This window comes from Mustela nivalis, assembly GCF_964662115.1.
Source record: "Mustela nivalis genome assembly, chromosome: 16".
NCBI lineage: Eukaryota > Metazoa > Chordata > Mammalia > Carnivora > Mustelidae > Mustela > Mustela nivalis.
The window spans coordinates 38540816-38559766 of record NC_139035.1 but is presented as its reverse complement, the minus strand read 5'-3'; the positions used below and the strand labels follow the sequence as shown (position 1 = coordinate 38559766).

General features: G+C 38.3%; 1 protein-coding gene across 2 annotated transcripts in view; it reads right to left on the bottom strand.

Moving 5' to 3' along the window:
• NEK7 (NIMA related kinase 7) overlaps nucleotides 1-18951 on the bottom strand; it is a 150370-nt gene that overhangs the window by 89417 nt on the left and 42002 nt on the right. For both annotated transcript variants that reach the window (XM_082701951.1, XM_082701952.1), the window contains exon 2: nucleotides 3795-3879. In XM_082701951.1, coding sequence (XP_082558077.1) covers nucleotides 3795-3851 — 57 coding nt within the window. In that variant the 5' untranslated portion in view covers nucleotides 3852-3879. The remainder of the gene's footprint in view (nucleotides 1-3794; nucleotides 3880-18951) is intronic.

The following is an 18951-nucleotide window of genomic DNA, read 5'->3' as shown; positions in this document are numbered from 1 at the left end:
AAACAGCAAGACAAGATTTTCATACCTTCCAAGCTGTAAAACAAAGACTGTCTATTTTTCTACCTGTAAATGTGGGGTACTCTCCCTCCTTCAAAGGTAGCCAAAGTGTTACACTAGTTATCTACAAATTTACAAGTAATAATTATAATTTAAGCCCTGAAGATTACTACAATTAAAATTTATTCCCCTTCGGGGTGCCTGGGTGGCTCAGTGGGTTAAAGCCTCTGCCTTCGGCTCAGGTTATGATCCCAGGGTCTTGGGATCAAGCCCTGCATAGGGCTCTCTGCTCTTCAGGGAGCCTGCTTCCTCCTCTCTCTCTGCCTGCCTCTCTGACTACTTGTGATCTCTGTCTGTCAAATAAATGAATAAAATCTTTAAAAAAAACTATTCCCCTTCTAATCACCTCCAGAAATCATTAGAACTGTACTGATTAATAATTGTTCCATATTTACATTTATGATAAAAATGTGGCATTCTTCAATCAATGCCCATAAATCAAAATTCTCACAAAATGTTAGTTGTAAACGTTCCTTGTTTAGTCTCATAGTTGAAAGCAAACATTTTACTATTTATCTGTCATTATATTGTACACAGTCATTTAAAAAAAAAAAATTAAGCCAAATCCATTATTCCACAAATAGGAGTTCTATAGCAGTAAGAATATATAGAATAAAATTTAGTCAAAATCCTTGCCATACCTTCTGGGCTTTCATGGAGGGAATCAAAGGAGGAAATAAGGAAGAGGGAAAAAAATGGAAGCTGAGAGAACAAATTTTCCCTAAGTTCAAGAGAATGGCAATAATAGAAAAACACATTCGAAAAAATAAATAAATCTCACAATCTAAAACTTCAAAAAAACGAAAAAAAGAAAAAAAGAAAAACTCCTATACTAAAAAATAAGACCATATATTATGCATCTTGGGGTTAGAGCATTCATCTTGGAACAAGGAAAGAAGAGATATGCCAAGAACACACATCACTCATCATTATAACAGGGTATAATTGGTATTTGACACTTAAAAAGCTGACTTCCCTTGATTTCTGTTTATGCCCACACTGATATTAGCATGACAAAAGTGAAAGAAGTCACTTGGCTAACCATATGTTGCCATATCACGCCAGTTATTCAGGCCAATGGTGTGGAACAAGACAAAAGAAGGTTGTCAACCCCGGGCAGACGCTGTCCTTTCGCAGCCCTTTAAATAACACTACTGAGAGCAGTAACATCTTTCACAGACCTAATAAGCAATAACGCCTATACGCTCTTGTCAGGTAATTTTTCCTTCACTATCTCACACTATCAGTGCAGAGAAGGGGGAAAAATCCTCCCTTCCTCCACGTGCCACAGGCAGCTAGAACCTGGGATGACACTTGCCTGTTTCCAACAGGGAGAGAGGTCCACCCACACAGGAGCAGCAGCAGGACGCAAAAACTAAAGGGAACAGTGTGAAAAGAGATGCAGAACCGCATATATAATCTTGAAATGTATGCTGTGTGGCAGCCTTGTGTCTCATAGGAAAACAATTACTTTCATGTTTGCCTCCTACTGCCACTCCGACCTTTCCTGGTTGGTGACTCAGTAGGAGGCAAAAATGAAAGTGCTTTTTCCCCCCCTTTGAAACTAAAGGCTGTTCCAAACTGTGGATTTCAAAATCATTATACGAACCATCAAATTTTCAGAAGTGCTTCTTTTACTGTCTTCACTAGACACAGCATACTATGAAACAACAGTGTTTGTCTAGATGTGTAAAATGGGCACTAGGATGTGTTTACATCTTTTTGATAGTTAGAAGTTGCTTAGTACAATCTCAGTAATTTATGACCAGAACACAAAATACAGGCAGTAGATCTCACAAAACAACCATCTTGAAATTAAAATACTGGACACTGTAGGGGGCGCCTGGGTGGCGCAGTGGGTTAAGCCTCTGCCTTCGGCTCAGGTCAGGATCCCAGGGTCCTGGGACAGAGCTCCATCCACATCAGGCTCTCTGCTCAGCAGGGAGCCTGCTTCCTCCTCTCTCTCTGCCTGCCACACTGCCTGCTTGTGATCTCTGTCTGTCAAATAAATAAACAAAATCTTAAAAAAAAAAAATCGGACACTATATATTAACGATCTGGAATTTAATTCAAAACAAAAATAAAGAAATTAAAATATTGCCCTTACATTAAGGTGAAGGGTCTCTTTTCTGAATACAGAGAATACAGCTGAGTATCACAAAGAAAAGCAATGTAAAATTCAATTAGGTAAAGGGCTAATTTAAACATCTTCATTTGAGCAATTCCCTGGTTGGCTTCAATTACACATTCTTGTGGAGACCCTGCTCCATGTAAGGAAGTACAGTACCAAGTAAGAGAAAGTCCTCTTCCTCAAAGAGAGTTTAACCTGTTAGAGACAAGAAAATGTCCACATAAAATAACACAAAGGTGTCAGAAATACCGTAAGACATACAAAGAATGTGTATCATCAGGTTTCCAAGAAAAAATATTACATTCAGAAAATCAGAAAAAACTTCACAATAGAAATGGTGTTTTAGGTAGTGCCTGAAAGATGGGCAGGAGTTCAAAAGTTGGAGAGACAAATGAAGGTGCCAAGTGAACAAAATCACAGAGGCAGAAAAGGTGGTGGACATGTGGGCAGTATTTTCGGGACTGTGTTTTAGACACCAACCCTGGAAGAAGTCGACAGACACTTTTAAAAAAGTCTCACTGGGGTCCCACAGTCAAATAAAGGTAAAATACACTACAGGCTATGTCCTCTTGGAAATTTAAAATGCACCTTAGAATAAGAAAGGCTCTGAGCAAGGATAGTCATAAAGTGACTCTCAGCCCAAGTCCCCCCAACCTATGACTACAGAACTCATTTGAAAGAACATCCATCAATTCTTCCAACAATTTCAGAATTACTATCTAAGCAAAACTGACATAAGATAAGCAGAGTAAACTTGAGACATATTACCGAATGCCTCATACACAAAACGGAGAAATATGGCTTTTATGAACGACAATAAAAATGAGGTTTTGCCCCATATGGGGGTGTTTGTGACTGCAACCATATCATTACACCCTGAGCTTAATGGGAAGCTTTGTGTCATGGGACGTGTTCCTTTTACTTCATTTCATTTTACAAAAAAGCAAGCAACCACCTAACAGGAGAAACATACTCCACGTCAGAGAACAAGAGAAAAGTAGCAATAATGGAAGGCAGTTGTGGATGAGGCAAATCAAGCCAGCCAAAGCGAAGACGGGACCAAATACACAGGCATCCCCACAAGGTGGGCACAGCCGCATGTGTGTTCTTTTTTCTGTAAGTCTAATATTAACTCTCAAAGCCTACAGGTCATTCAATTAAGTCAAAATCTAAAGCTGCCAGCTTTTTAATGTTTGTACATAAGAATTAAGTATTCTAAAACAATATTTAAAAATATACACAATTCTGGAACACCTGGGTGGCTCAGTGGGTTAAAGCCTCTGCCTTCGCCTCAGGTCATGATCCCAGAGTCCTGGAATCGAGCCCCGTGTTGGGCTCTCTGCTCGGCGGAAAGCCTGCTTCCTTTCCTCTCTCTCTCTGCCTGCCTCTCTGCCTATTTGTGATTTGTCTGTCAAATAAATAAAATATTTTTTTAAAAAAAGAAAAGAAAAGAAATATACACAATTCTGACTAAAACTTGGAATTCATAATTAGCATTTTGGGGGCTATTTTATTTCTTAAAGGAACTTTTACACACACACACACACACACACACACACACACACACAAGCGCGCGTGCGCGCCAGCCTTCATTAAAAGAAATTACCTGTGGTTGGAACTGGGGAACAGGTGGCCCTTGCATTCCTTGTGATTGCTCATCCATTGTCTGAAGCAACAGGAACTTTAGAACTCTGCAAAAATATAAAGTTGTAATTTAGATGACATAATCATTACCAAGTCATGTTGCTCATCATATGCCTAAGGCTTGCATTCAAATACTGGATTTACCTAATGTTTCAAAAAGCATCCATTAAGATATCCCATACTCTTATAACTGTCATTTGCTAAATCCAAGCTCTGTTTAGCTAAAACAAAAGGTATTCACCGTCTCAACTAAGTCCAATTCTCCAAAGTAGTATCATGTGCTTAGAAAAATCCTATTTTATGAGATGAAATTCTCTCTTCTCCATTAAACCTCACATACCAGGCTTCCCTTCCCCATGCACTATGCAAAGATAATTACCATAAGCTTCCCATAAATGTGGTAAATGTTCTACAATTCTAAAATGCACCTCATCTTCATATTCTAAAAATGTTAGTACTTTTGTTATGTATGTCCAACCGTACTTCTTACCGTAATTTTTAGATTTAAACTTAAAAGGCCAGTCCTCCTATGAGGGGGTTTCCTTTTTTATGCATACTTTGTAAAGTATGCATACACTCAGCCATAACTCAGTTAACATAAAATGAAGACTAATTCTATGTCACTAATTCTATGTTTATTACTAAATCTTTTTTTTTTAACATTTTATTTATTTATTTGACAGAAAGAGAGATCACAAGTAGGCAGAGAGGCAGGCAGAGAGAGAGGGGGAAGCAGACTCCCCGCCAGACCAGAGAGCCTGATGAGGGGCTCGATCCCAGGACCCTGAGATCATGACCTGAGCAGAGGCTTAACCCGCTGAGCCACCCAGTGCCCCTCTACTACTAATTCTGTCACCTACTGCACCTAGTGTAGTTCAAGAACTGAACTACAAATAAGACACAGCTACTGCTCCACCCAACACTTTTTCTATACAACATCAATTATTTCTAGGTTCCTTATAAGTGTTATTTTATAACTAAAATATAATGTAAGGATTGAAAAACTAGGATCCATTTAAATGGGATTAACAGAGATATTAAAACACATCCTCACTTCACTATACTCTTTTTTTTTTTTTTAAGATTTATTTATTTGTCAGAGAGAGAGCGAGCGAGAGCGAGCACAGGCAGACAGAGTGGAAGGCAGAGTCAGAGGGAGAAGCAGGCTCCCTGCGGAGCAAGGAGCCCGATGTGGGACTCGATCCCAGGACGCTGGGATCATGACCTGAGCCGAAGGCAGCTGCTTAACCAACTGAGCCACCCAGGCGTCCCTCACTATACTCTTTAAAAAAAAAAAAAAAGTTTAAAAATGACTATTTGGGGTGCCTGGGTGGCTCAGTGGGTTGGGCCTCTGCCTTCAGCTCGGGTCGTGGCCTCCGGGTCCTGGGATCGAGTCGCCCATCGGGCTCTCTGCTCAGCAGGGAGCCTGCTTCCCTCTCTCTCTCTCTGCCTGCCTTTCTGGTACTTGTGATCTCTGTCTGTCAAATAAATAAAATCTTTAAAAAAATAAAAACGACTATTTGTAAATATTTCCTTCCATTCTGTAACTTCTCTTTTTTAAAACCTTCCTAATGGCATCTTTCAATTAACTAATGAACAGAAATTCATAAATTTAATATGGTCTAATCAATCATTCCTTTATAATATCTGTGTGTACTATTTACGAATTATTCCTATAGTTCAATTTCTCATATATTATCTTCTAACATAAGCTTTATTGTTTTACCTTTCAAGTTTAGATCTATAATTGACCTGGAATTAAACTTTTGTATGATACAAGGTGAAGTCAATATTAGGCTTTTTTCTATATGGATATCCAATTGAGTTCAAATCATATATTGAAATGATCAGCCCCCACAACACTACTACTACTATGTCATTCTTGCCATATATCAAATGACAACATATATTTACATAAACACACATGCAACCCCACACATACTGCAAACTTGCTGAACTCACTTATTAGTCCAGGTAGATTTGGGGGGGATTCTTGCCTTATTTTAATGACTAGAACTTCCAGTGCAATGAACCTAAGTAGAGAGTAGACATTCTTTTATTGCTCCTAGCAGGAAGAAAGTGTTGGAAAGGAAAAATTTTCAAGATTCTTCTAGCTGCTGTAAGAATCAAATTGGCATGAGACAGAGTAACAGGAGAAAAGTCTGATCATAGAAGCAACTCAGGAAAATAGAGCAACTCCCCCTAACAGTCAAAGCCATCAACTTAAATACCATCTTTAGCTAAAGACAAAAGATGTTGAGACTCAGTTATGGGAGGTTACCAGGAAAAGCACAACAAACAAGAGTAAGGTTGTTATGCAGATCAACTCATTGCCATCTCTATCAGTAATAGTTTCTAGAAATTGAGTCAAACCCTGTTCCTGGTACAGCAAGGGAGACACCTTACTAATGGAGATTTTTCTTATAAATATCAATGTCTCATAACAGAAGGTAACTTATACTCAGTTTTAGAACTTCTATGTTTGCAGCATCTTAAAAATAACTAGCTTGGGACGCCTGGGTGGCTCAGTGGGTTAAGTCCCTGCCTTCAGCTCAGATCATAATCCCCGCATTGGGTTCTCTGCTCAGCGGGGAGCCTGCTTCCCCCTCTCTCTGCCTGCTTCTCTGGCTACTTGTGATCTCTGTCAAATAAATAAATAAAATTTTTAGAAAATAAGTAAATAACCAGCTTAAAATAATCAAAATGATATTTATTAAAAAGATATATATTAGAAAAATATGCTCCCTTACAAAAGCATTTTTCATATGAATAAAAGATATACATTCTTCATAGATGTCTTAATTTATCAGGCTGAGATAGTGCCTTTCTATTCTTACTTTGCTAAGAGATTTTATAAAGAATAATGTTAAATTTTTGTCAAATGCTTTTTATGTATCTGAGATGATTATACAGGTTTTTTTTTTTTTGTTAAAATGTTCAAGTATGGTGATTCATTTTTGATGTTAAGCTGGTATTCACTTCTGGGATGAACATCATTTAGTATGACATATAACCATATTTTCTATTTCTGGACTGGATTTTATAGAGTGTTCAATCCAAGGAGAGGAGGAGAGGGAAGGAGAAAGGGAACTCTAATAATGAATTAGAGAATCTTTTACTGTGAAATATAAACCACTAAAATCAGCATTTCACATCTAGTGTCCCATAGGTACTTTCAAAAACAGTCATGAAAAAAAGGGCTTCCAGGTCAAAGACCTCTGTGAAATACTATTTGCTATGTATATTGTTCTTAGAACATCATAATAAATGCCAGCACACTAAAGGATCCAAGCAGGCCTGAAACTGATAAATAACAAATTCACTGAAAGTCTCATTTATATTTAACTTATTTAATCATAAAATGTTTTCTTTGTGTAATATTTTCTAATATCCCACAGCTTGACTAATACCAAGAATACACCTAAGAAGATTGTGCTAGTTTATAATAAAGTGGGCATTATCATACTATTGAATGACAATGTGTAAGTTAATAAAATTATGAAGGAAGCCAACGTAAAAAAACAAAACAAAACAAAACAAAAAAACACCAAACCAATAAACTCATATGAGTAATTTAACTTAACATCTGCATAACAGGGAACTCACTTCTATTGTATTTCTGACAAATGTCAAAAGGCCTCTGCTTGGAAAATTAACGTCTGTACAAAGTCCTCATATTTCACGTAAGCTTAATAAGTACGATGAATAAAAAGCAACAGCGTTTTCTTCACATAGTATCTAACATGATTCCATGTGTCACTAGATTCTCATGCTATTACAAAATAATATGTCAATGATTATATATTGATTTCATACCACTATCATATTTTCAAAGGTTAAAAATATTCATATTATATCTTTCTGCTAATCTCCTAAATAAAATAAAAACACATCGTAAGATATAAAATACGTTAATTATGTATTCAGTCTTCTAGATTATAAATTCCATGTTGCAGGGACCTATATGTGCCATCCATAGCTGTGTCCCTAGGGCTTAGGTCAATGTTTGGCAGAAAATAGATGCTGAATCAACATTTATTTAATTAACAGATGCATGTATGTCTGCCATAAAACGATCAAATAATTCTTGTTACAGTTTAACAAGTCTAAAGTGAATGATGAGAAAAATCATGATCACATTCAACCAATCTGGCAAACTTCAAGGTGTTGCCTAAATTGGGTTTTAAATAATGAAGAGGAAAAGTTAACAAAGTTTAACTAAAAAGAAGTTTAGATGAGCCAAGGAAGAGAGGAATTCTGGGAAGAACAAAAAACACATCAAAATCCTCAAAAGCAGAGCACAACACCTTCTAAGTAGCTTCAAATATAAGTTGGCAGGTAGTAGGAGATAGGGGGTGGAGTTAGTAGTGGGTTATTTTAACAACACAGAGAGGTGTCAGTTCATGAAAAAAAATTATGGTATTTACTTTGTTCAGTTGGTACCAGAGAGTTAATGTTGAGTTTCAAGCAGCTAAGAGAGAGGATTTCACTATTTGGGAAAGCAGTCTTTCTTGCCATGTGAACAGAGTAGAGGAATTCACAACCATAAACAAGATCAGTTAAGAAGCTATGACAACAGTCAAGGGATGAAAAAGCCCCTCATCAAGATCTTCATTTTTTTTTTTTAAGATTTGATTTATTTGGGAAAAAAAGAGAGAATGAGCGGTGGGGCGGGGCAGAGGGGAGAGAGAGAGAGAGAGGCAGACTCCCTCCTGAGCAGGAAGCCTGACATGGGACTTGATCCCAGAGATCATGACCTGATCTGAAGGCAGATGCTTGATGGACTGAGCCACCCAGCTGCCCCTGTGGTCCTCTTGACCTCACCCTGCTTTCAACACAACTATCTCACTTTCCCAAAATGTTCTGTGATCTCTTATTGTTCTCACTTTTCTCCCACACTAGACCTATTCTAAGTTCCTTTTTCTATCTAACATTTATATTGGAGTGCTCTAAGACCTAAATCTTTTTTAAGGGGCACCTGGGTAGCTCAGTCAGTTGAGCATCTGACTCTTGGTTTCAGCTCAGCTCATGCTCTCATGGGACAGTGTACTGAGTGAGCCCCGCCTCACACTCTGTGCTCAGTGCAGAGTCTGCTTGAAGATTCTCTCCCTCTACTGCTCCCCCAACTCATGTGTGCATGCACTCGCCACCCCTCCCAAAATAATTAATCTACAAAAAATCTTTTTTATAAAAACCTGTTATCTCTGCTGAAGTCATACCATCTAGTCCCATGACTTTGAATATGGTCTCTACAGAATTACTCTGAAATCTCTATCTCTACCACAGGTGTATGGTCTAAGCTCTGGGCTATCAACACCAATATCCAACTGTTTGTCTGATACCGCCTTGAATTGAGGATTCCATCTCCCATCCTTCCAAAAAAATAAAATAAAATAATGCTCTTCCTTTAATATTTTTTCTCTTTATATGTATCATCATCTACTCAGCTGGTCTGGCCCCCAAATTCTCAAGCTTCGGGGGGGGGGGGGGCTCTGGACCTCTTTATCTGAGGACCCCGAAGATCTTTTGTTCATGTGGGTCATGTCTCTATCAGTATCTTGCATAATTGAAATTAAAACTGAAAAATGATTAAAATACATACTAATTCATTTACAAATAACAGCAATAACACTATTATATGTTTATGCATATTTTTATGAAAAATAGCTACATTTTTAAAAAATCAGAAGAGGCACTATCTTATATTTTGCAAGTTTCTTTAATGTCTGTCTTCAGAGATGCAGCTTCTACATCAATCTGTTCAAATATGTTGTTTTGGCAGAAATATATTTTTAAAAATCTGGTCTTATACAAATGTATAGCTGGAAAACAGAAGAGTATTTTGATAACCAATATGGATATCACTGTGGATAGTCTCCTTTGATAATACACCAAACTTGACAGGTGGCAAATTCTTAAAGGTTAACTGCCATGTAGATGCTCAAATCAATGAACTTTTTATACTCTGTTATGTTAAAATCCAATGGTCTCTCTTGCCCTTTGAATAGACCTTTTACTCATGCTTGATTTTGTAACACCACACATTGGTCATCTGGAAAATTTTAGTTCACTGGGTTACTCAGATCATCTAAATGTTGACCATTTCCTTATACAAATAAAAAAAAATTTCCTTACTACTACAATTAATCTCATCAGAAAAGTCTTTATATACCAGGAAAATGTCAAGGTCATAGTGATGCATATAACTTTTCCAAAATTCCAATTTTTCTTTCGAAAGTTCGAATCTTGTCATTAGTGACGAATAGTGTCAGTTATCTTTCTTTAAATGACAGGCACTTAATTTTCAAGAAAATATCTACAGGGAGCACCTGGGTGGCTCAGTGGGTTAAAGCCTCTGCCTTTAGCTCATGTCACGATCTCAGAGTCCTGGGATTAAGCCCCGTATCAGGCTCTCTGCTCAGCAGGTAGCTTGCTTCCCCCCCTCTCTCTGCCTGCCTCTCTGCCTACTTGTGATCTCTGTCAAATAAATAAATAAAATCTTAAAAATCACTAAAAAGCACCCAAGTCTGAAGAACCAAAGTTTGTCTTTCAGTCATTCTTTCAAGTAAAAACAGTGCTCTGTGGAAATAGCAGCTCTTGGCTTGCTCTTCAAACAACTGCATAAATGCTTCCCCTTGATACAACTTTGATTTGGTGCAGTAGTACTAAGTTAAGTATACTTCCCACTTCATCACACATATTAAAAGACATGTACTCAAAGGTTAAGATCTGATTTAAAAAAAAATAATAATACTCTGTGCTTCAACAAAGACATCTAAAAATGAAAGTCACTTTTTTATTAAAATTCAGAACATTTAAACAACACAAAGACTAGTACAGTCTAGAGTGTACACTGACTCAAGCTAAGACATCAATGGCTTAAAAATAAGCCTGGGTGGCTCAGTGGGTTAAGCCTCTGCCTTCAGCTCAGGTCATTATGCCAGGGTCCTGGGATTGAGCCCTACATCAGGCTCTCTGCTCAGTGGGGAGTCTGCTTCCCCCTCTCTCTCTGCCTGCTGCTCCCTGTACTTGTGATCTTCTCTCTGTCAAATAAATAAATAACAAATTTTTTAAAAAAATAATGTCTTAGTGTTATAAAAATTGTCTGATCTTGCTGACCACTTGAAACAGACTCAAGGGTCCTACCCAACCTTCCACCTCCACCATCCCCAGAAGTCTGCAGATCACACTTTCAGGAAAAGGTGGTCTAATTAAAAACCCAAAATTCATTCTTTATTCTTTTTTCCCCCTTCACTTCCCAGTTCCCCGTATCTAACACATCAGTAAATGCCATTTGTTCTATTTCCAAAATATATCTCAGATTTGTCCACGGTCTTCTATCACCACAATAAGACCCTGAAGACATCATTATATCTCCACCAGGAAATACTACAATACCCGACTAATAGGCCCTCTTTTCCGCATTTTCACAGTGATATTTTGAAAGCATAAATCACCTCATAACACTCTCACTGTACTTAGACTAAAATCCCAGCCCCTCGCCAAAGCTACAGGGCCCTAGTAAGATTATCACAAAATACTGGATATAATGTTTGCCTACTGGATTTGTATTTTTGTCAAATCATCAAGTGAAGAGGAAGGAAAAAAGAGACAGGATTTCTAATAAAAATTATAGGAAAACAAGAAGAGTAATAAATCTTCCAATTTTGTAAAAAAAAAAAATAGACATTATTTCCCCTGACTCAATTAGAATAGGTCTAAAATAAAATAGCTAATTGTATGCTGAAAGAACAAAAATGCTGTATTTTCATTGCAAAATTAAGGCCATTGTTTATGTATTCCTACCCCTATTCCTATAAAATGTATATGGTTAACGTGTTTGTAGGAATGGCATATTGAAAAAAAATATGATGCAGATAACCAGAGAAATGTGTAAACTGTTAAATATAAGCTTTTTTGATTTAGGATAATTTGTGGGTAATGTTTTTTCAAGACAATGAAATGAGGAAAAGTTCATAGCACTTGGCGGACATCTTTTTCTTCGAACTAAACCTTTTTGGAGCTAGTGCTAAACTTTAGGCATGTTCCCTAAAACTGCTAAAAATAGGATTCTACATTAAAATGCAAATAAGTATCCAATGAAATATCATTTGAAGGTTGACTGAAGCATCCCTGAGGAACAAAATAAAGGTTGAGTTAACCAGACTAATGTTTTTATTACGGTTCTTGCTGACACCTGCTGGTTCAATTTTATCTTCCTCCTTGATATATATTGATTTGTTAAAAGTCTCAGATATGAAGCTTTGTACCACAAAAAACAGAATCCTTAGATGAATCCATGGACCACTGACTCAAAAACTAAATGAGCACACATCACTCAAATAATCGCCTCCCATATCCATTGACTTATTGAAATCAGTGTTTGGCTTTACTGTAACTCACTTCCCAATTACTTTAATTAATTAAATTATTACCTAATATTTTGATTCTGCCTTCTTTACTTAAAGTTACATTCTTTACTTAACCTGCAAAAGCTAAGTGGATCACATTATTAGAACTCAAAAATGCCAAAAAGTAGATGTCTTTAAAAATATACCAGTAATTTTTGGTTTGCTTTAGCAAATCCAAAATCCTGTACTTGTAAAACACTTATACATGGGACTTACTAAGACCTCAAAATTTTATTGTCTCTTCACCACCCTCCTTTGCCCTAAACTCATTATAAAACAATATGGAAAAGAAGTGGCACTTTCTTCCTCTGTGAAACTTCAGTGTTTCACATTCTTAACAAAAACAAATAGATAAATTTAAATACCTCCTTAAGAAAAAGAACTACTATATAATAGTAAGCCACCTTTTTACTTATCTTTTTACTACTGTTTCTCTAGTTCAGCAAACCTAATAAGAAACAGACTCCACATTTTTATTAATATAAATTTTATATTTATTAATCTAATTAAGATGGTTATTTCATTTAAAATTATTGCTTTTATTAAATTTCTATTAATTCTATAAAATTAATATTTCTATTAGATAGGGGAAAGGATTAACTCCAATGCAAGAATGTACCTAATGTAATGTAATGTAATGTAGGAGCAGGCCAAAAACAAAGTGTGCAGGGTAGGCTGAGTAAATACTTTTCCTTCATTTCTTAATTATGCATTAATATATTTCTCTCATAGTAAATAATTTTTTAAATCTAAATATTAGTTATTTTCTAATATAGGATTTTAAAGTTTTTTTTTTTTTTAAGATTTTTTATTTATTTGTCAGAGAGAGAGCGCGAGCGAAAGTGAGCACAGGCAGACAGAGTGGAAGGCAGAGTCAGAGGGAGAAGCAGGCTCCCTGTGGAGCAAGGAGCCCGATGCGGGACTCGATCCCAGGACACTGGGATCATGACCTGAGCCGAAGGCAGCCGCTTAACCAACTGAGCCACCCAGGCGTCCCTCTAATATAGGATTTTAAATAAAATTAACCTTGAGTACATCCTATGAATCAGCCAACCCTGGCTGGCCAGCAGGATCATGTGTGGAGGTTTACGGGGCTTTTTATTTGGTTGCTTTCACCACCGCCCCACCACCCCACCACCCCAACCCATTTCCATTCTCTGATTCTGATTGGACAGATCCGTGAGCAGAACCTGTATTTCTCCATTAAAAAACAAATAAGTAAAAAGACAGGTAATAATGATGCACAACTAGATTTGAGAACTACACAGTATTTGAATTTAACAGGTAGTGATTTCAGTCAATATGCAATTTAGCTCTTTGCATCCAGGAGCGTCACTATGGCTGAAAATGATGACCAAGGGCTGCCCAAACTGTCACATGCATTGGCCCCATAATAAGGCTGTTTTAGACTCAGGCAAAGAACATGGAGGAAGCAGCTCAGGCTCCACTTCCTTCTGAGTCTAAACTAGATCCAAACAGAAACAAGCAATGTGTTTTTACTCAGGGACACTGATTAGTAACTTCATGGAAGGAGGAGAAAGGGGGGCTGTAGTAGCAGCAGGAGCTCTGGACGATCCCAATGGATTCCTGCCATTGTCAATACTGTCATTCTTTTATGTTATGAAGTATCTTTTTTAAAAAAGGAAAACTGAGGCAGAATGCAAAGATCTCATACAGAAGTCTCTTGTGAATATCCCCTTGTTTAAAGACCATCTGAAGTCCTTTACTAGTTTCAAATTCATATATAAACTGATTTACTCCCCAAATTATACTATTTGGAATAGTTATTTCAGACAATACCTATAAATGAGTTTATTTTTTTAAATAATAAAGATACAGGCCTAAGCTACTGAACTTAAAAAAAAAAAAGTAACCATCTTAATACTTGCCAGTTTAAGACATGAGCCAAAGTACACTACAGCACAGCGAAAAATAAATGTTGAGACATGCTCTCATCTCTAGAGTTCTCTATTTTACCATCAAAATATGAAGACTACTACTCTTCTGAAAAGGATCTACGAAAAACAAATTATAAAAGAAAACAGGAAGGAAGGAAAGGAGGGAGGAAAACCAAAGTAAGCCCATGGAATTCAACCTCTGTCACTTTCTAACCCATGGATTAAACTAATGCTTATTTTTCTAGGCTTTTATTAGCAGTCCCCGCTTTAGGCATGGGAGTGGGGTTGATTCTTCTCTTATTTCTGCCACTATTCCTGCTACTGCATAGGAAGAGTTTTCATATACGTAATTTTACTTACCTACTCCTCTCAATCCTTCCCCCCCCAAAATGGGTTTTGCCCTGCAAAATCCAGTAAAACTGAGTCCACTATAGGATCATGTTCTCCCTTCTTTTGTAGAGTTAGGGATGCCCCACAAAAATCCTTGCTTCTCTTGGCTGTTAAAGAAACAGAGTTCTTAAGTGTTGGTCTGAAACACTGCTTCTCAAACTTTTCCATGAGCTTGAGGAGAAAGCCTACTCATGGAAGCTAAGGAGTGTGGCTAGAAGTCCACGTAAAGGAGAAATCCCTTCAGAGTCTCCTTTCTCTTTTGGAAAGATGAGGAAACGTTTTCATTCTCCTCTTCATTATATAAAACATTTTCCCCCAAAAAATCTGCAAGTATAACTGATGGCCCAGGAAGATGGTTTCAGGCACCAGGCTCACAAGGTGCATTCCTGAGTATGACCGGTAATAATTGGACACTCCATCCCGAATCTCACTGTTGCGGAATCTAAAGGGATGTAATACATCATCTATTTCAAACCCCTTGAATTTTTTTTTTTTTTTGTGGAATATTATTCAGCCTTTGCTTTTTTTTTTTAATTTTTAATTTTTTAAATTTCTTTTCAGTGTACCAGAATTCATTGTTTATGCACCACACCCAGTGCTCCATGCCCTCCATAATACCCACTAGCAGGTTCACACAACCTCCCCCCTCCCCGCACCTTCAAAACCCTCAGGTTGTTTTTCAGAGTCCACAGTCTCTCATGGTTCAACTCCCCCTCCAAGTGCCCTCAACTCACTTCTCCTCTCCCTCTCCCCATGTCCTCCATGTTATTTCTTATGCTCCACAAATAAGCAAAACCATATGATAATTGACTTTCTCTGCTTGACTTATTTCACTCAGCATAATCTCCTCCAGTCCTGTCCATGTTGCTACAAAAGTTGGGTATTCGTCCTTTCTGATGGAGGCATAATACTCCATAGTGTATATGAACCACATCTTCCTTATCCATTCGTCTGTTGAAGGGTATCTTGGTTCTTTGCACAGTTTGGCAAGCGTGGCCATTGCTGCTATGAACACTGGGGTACAGATAGCCCTTCTTTTCACTACATCTGTATCTTTAACCCCCTTGAATTTTATATAATAATTCTAATCACAAAAATTAACAGACTTCAGAAATGACTGGCAGGAAGGGGAAAGGATTACAAATGCCGTGTGAGAGTTCATAAAAATTTCATATTAAGTATTTTATTTTAAAAGCACTTACAGGGACGCCTGGGTGGCTCAGTGGGTTAAAGCCTCTGCCTTCGGCTCGGGTCATGATCCCAGGGTCCTGGGATCGAGCCCCGCATCAGGCTCTCTGCTTGGTGGGGAGCCTGCTTCCCGCTCTCTCTCTCTGCCTGCCTCTCTGCCTACTTGTGATCTCTCTCCGTCAAATAAATAAATAAAATCTTTAAAAAATAAAAAAATATAAATAAAAACACTTATAATTCCAATTGTCAAGTCTAGCTTTAAAAAAAAGTATCAGGAAAGCTTTTTTGCCAACAAAGTTTTGTTTGCTTTTTTTTTTTTTTTCTTGCGCCTCCTCATCCCTAACCCGAGAGTCTGTCCAGAGAAGGGGGAGACCAGAGAGCACAGCAGGAAGGCTGCCCCTGCCCTGACTCCTGGGGAGACCGTGGGGGTGCGAATGGAAGGAAGAACATGGAAGCCGAGCACCGCCTGCCTCTGGGGCTGTGCGCACAGCACTACTGAGGTGCTACAGCCATCTGCCTCCAACCCAAAAATAACACCTTCCAGAGTAGTAAGTTTCCACACTGAGGGCTGAGGCGAGTGGCTCAATGACTGACAGGGGATCACTAGAGAGGAGGGCCCCAGACCAGCCCTTTCCAGTCATCCTTGTGAACAAAGACTAGGTCACATTTTTTTCATATTCCTGACAACACCGACAAGGGCCCTAAAACGCTAATACAATGATTGATGCCTTCGAGCCCTGGAATCCTCGGCCGGTGGAACTAATGTGGAACTCCAGTGCTGCTCAGGCCACATCTGAGTTATTTCTGGTTTGGAAACAGACGTGGCTGAAGTACCTCTGACTTTTTAGGTTCGGCCAAAAAGAGTCAGCAGACTGGATGCCCAAGATGAATGATTGTAATAAACTGTCCTCAGACATGAAATTTTAGCTTGGTGCTAAGTCCAAACTACAGTGTTCTTTGTGACTGCTGCAGAGTTTATAAAAAGCCTTCTGCTGAACAAAGGGCCTCCCGATTCTGATGGCTTTGAACCAGAGTTTGTCTCCAGCCAGTGGCAATATATCACCTATTTTGAAATAAAGTTTAAATGTGACTTTTCAAGTGCTTCTTGTTAATGGCCACTGTGTGGCAAAGGCCACACCTCCCACCCTTACTGCTTCCTCGACACTTAACACAGCTCCAGTACAGAAACCCTAAGTGTCTCTCAGTGTTACCTGTACTCTCCTGATAGACGATCAACGGAGTGAGGTTCCAGAGAGAGAGGAAATGGGAACAGAAAAAGCAATTTTAAAAATCAAGTGAGGACAATAAGAGAGAAGACAGAAAAATGCACTTTTAAAGCTACAGCCAATTCCTCAGAATATTAATGATGGATTCTATAAAAAGAACTGAATCTCTTAAGTTTGATCATCTAAAACAGAGATCAACAAACTTTTTCTATAAAGGGCCAGATGGTAAACATCTTGGGCTCCACAGGCCAACCTCTACTGAACTCACTCAACTCTGGAACAGCAAAGCAGCCACAGAGCATATATAAAGGAAGACGACTGGCTGTGTTCCAGCACAATTCTATTTACAAAACAAAGGTACTGGCCACATTTGGCCCAGGGGCCACAGTTTGCCAACCTTTGATCTGAAGTAACATTTGTTACTCTTTGGCCCAGTGAAAATCTGGAACCTCAAAAGTACTGTCAGCCCTTGTTATCTGACACCCTCTGTAGTGAACTTGGGGCTTGCCCTTTTCTCCCACAAACTCCTGGTTTTTCAAATGGAACTAATAAAATGAGTCAATAAGATAAAACAAAAAACAGACCTCTTAAATTCATACTGAAATAAGACTAAAATATTTTGTGGTTATCCTAAATACTTCATGAATTTAGACAGGCCCTATGGAAAGATTTCTAGAGGAGCTCATCAATTTACACTTCTTTTTATTTTTTTTAAGATTTTATTTATTTATTTGACAGACAAAGATCACAAAGGCAGAGAGGCAGGTAGAGAGAGAGGGGGAAGCAGGCTCCCCCGTTGAGCAGAAAGCCGGATGCAGGGCTCGATCCCAGGTCCCTGGGATCATGACCTGAGCCGAAGGCAGAGGCTTTAACCCATATTTACACTTTACCCAATTTACACTTCTTTTTTCCCTCCTTACCATCATGCACACAAATATAACCTTCTCCCACTAAAAAGTCCACAAATAAATAAAATTATACATGGAACAAACCCCATGATCATATAACATAAGGTGGGTTGTAAGTAAGGAACCAGGAAGGCTTCCTACTGACCTCCAATCATGGTGTCTTTTCTTTTCCCCACTATTCTCCACTATCTTTACCAATAACAAATAGCAAATCATTATCTCAGGCCCAGCCCCTCCCATATACAGCTCCACCAGGATTTCCTATAGACACCACAAACTCAATATCCAAAAGTGAACTAACCATTTTTCCATTTTAACCAGTTTGTACTGCCTCCGACCATAAGTATCACTATCAAAAACCCTATGGATCCCAACAACTCAATATGATTAAGTACAAAATCGAGGGAAGGCACCCAGTAAGACTATTATTATAAATAATCCAAGAAACCAAAGAGAAAGCAGTTGAGAGGATAAAAAGCAAAGCAGAGATTCTGGCAGACTCATGGTGCTGGGGAGAGAAAAGTGGGTACAGAAAGCACGAAGGAGCAGAGGTCTGGGTAAACAGCCCAGACATTCAGCCAAGACCCTTAAGATAGACCAGGCTCCCCTTAATCAAGATGAAAGGTCATATGCCCACCAGGAAAAAAACTGAATCCTTTCTGGAGATGGTGACACCATTCAGAGTCTCTACAACTTTTCAGACACACCTGCCACGCAATAAAAAAAAAATCACCAGGCTAGCCAAGAAATCATACACAGAACCTAACAGAAGGGTCGGATGGGAGTCAGACAACAGAAACAGTCTACAAAGTGAACCAGATCTGAGAACCATCAGAGCTGAACCTTAAAATAATTATGATTAATATGTTCTGTAAGTCAGTTGAAAATAAGGAGAATTTCATCCAAAAACCAAAATTTACAGAAAGAGACAAATGTACTAATCCCCAACAGAAACAAACAAAAGTCCTAACTGAACGCTGGCTCAAACAGATCAAAGACGCGCGGCAATCCCCAGGGTGTGCACTAATAGAATAGTGAGAGAATGTATAACTAGCAAGGTGACAGGGCAGGGGGTAGAATAACAACGACATAAACGGA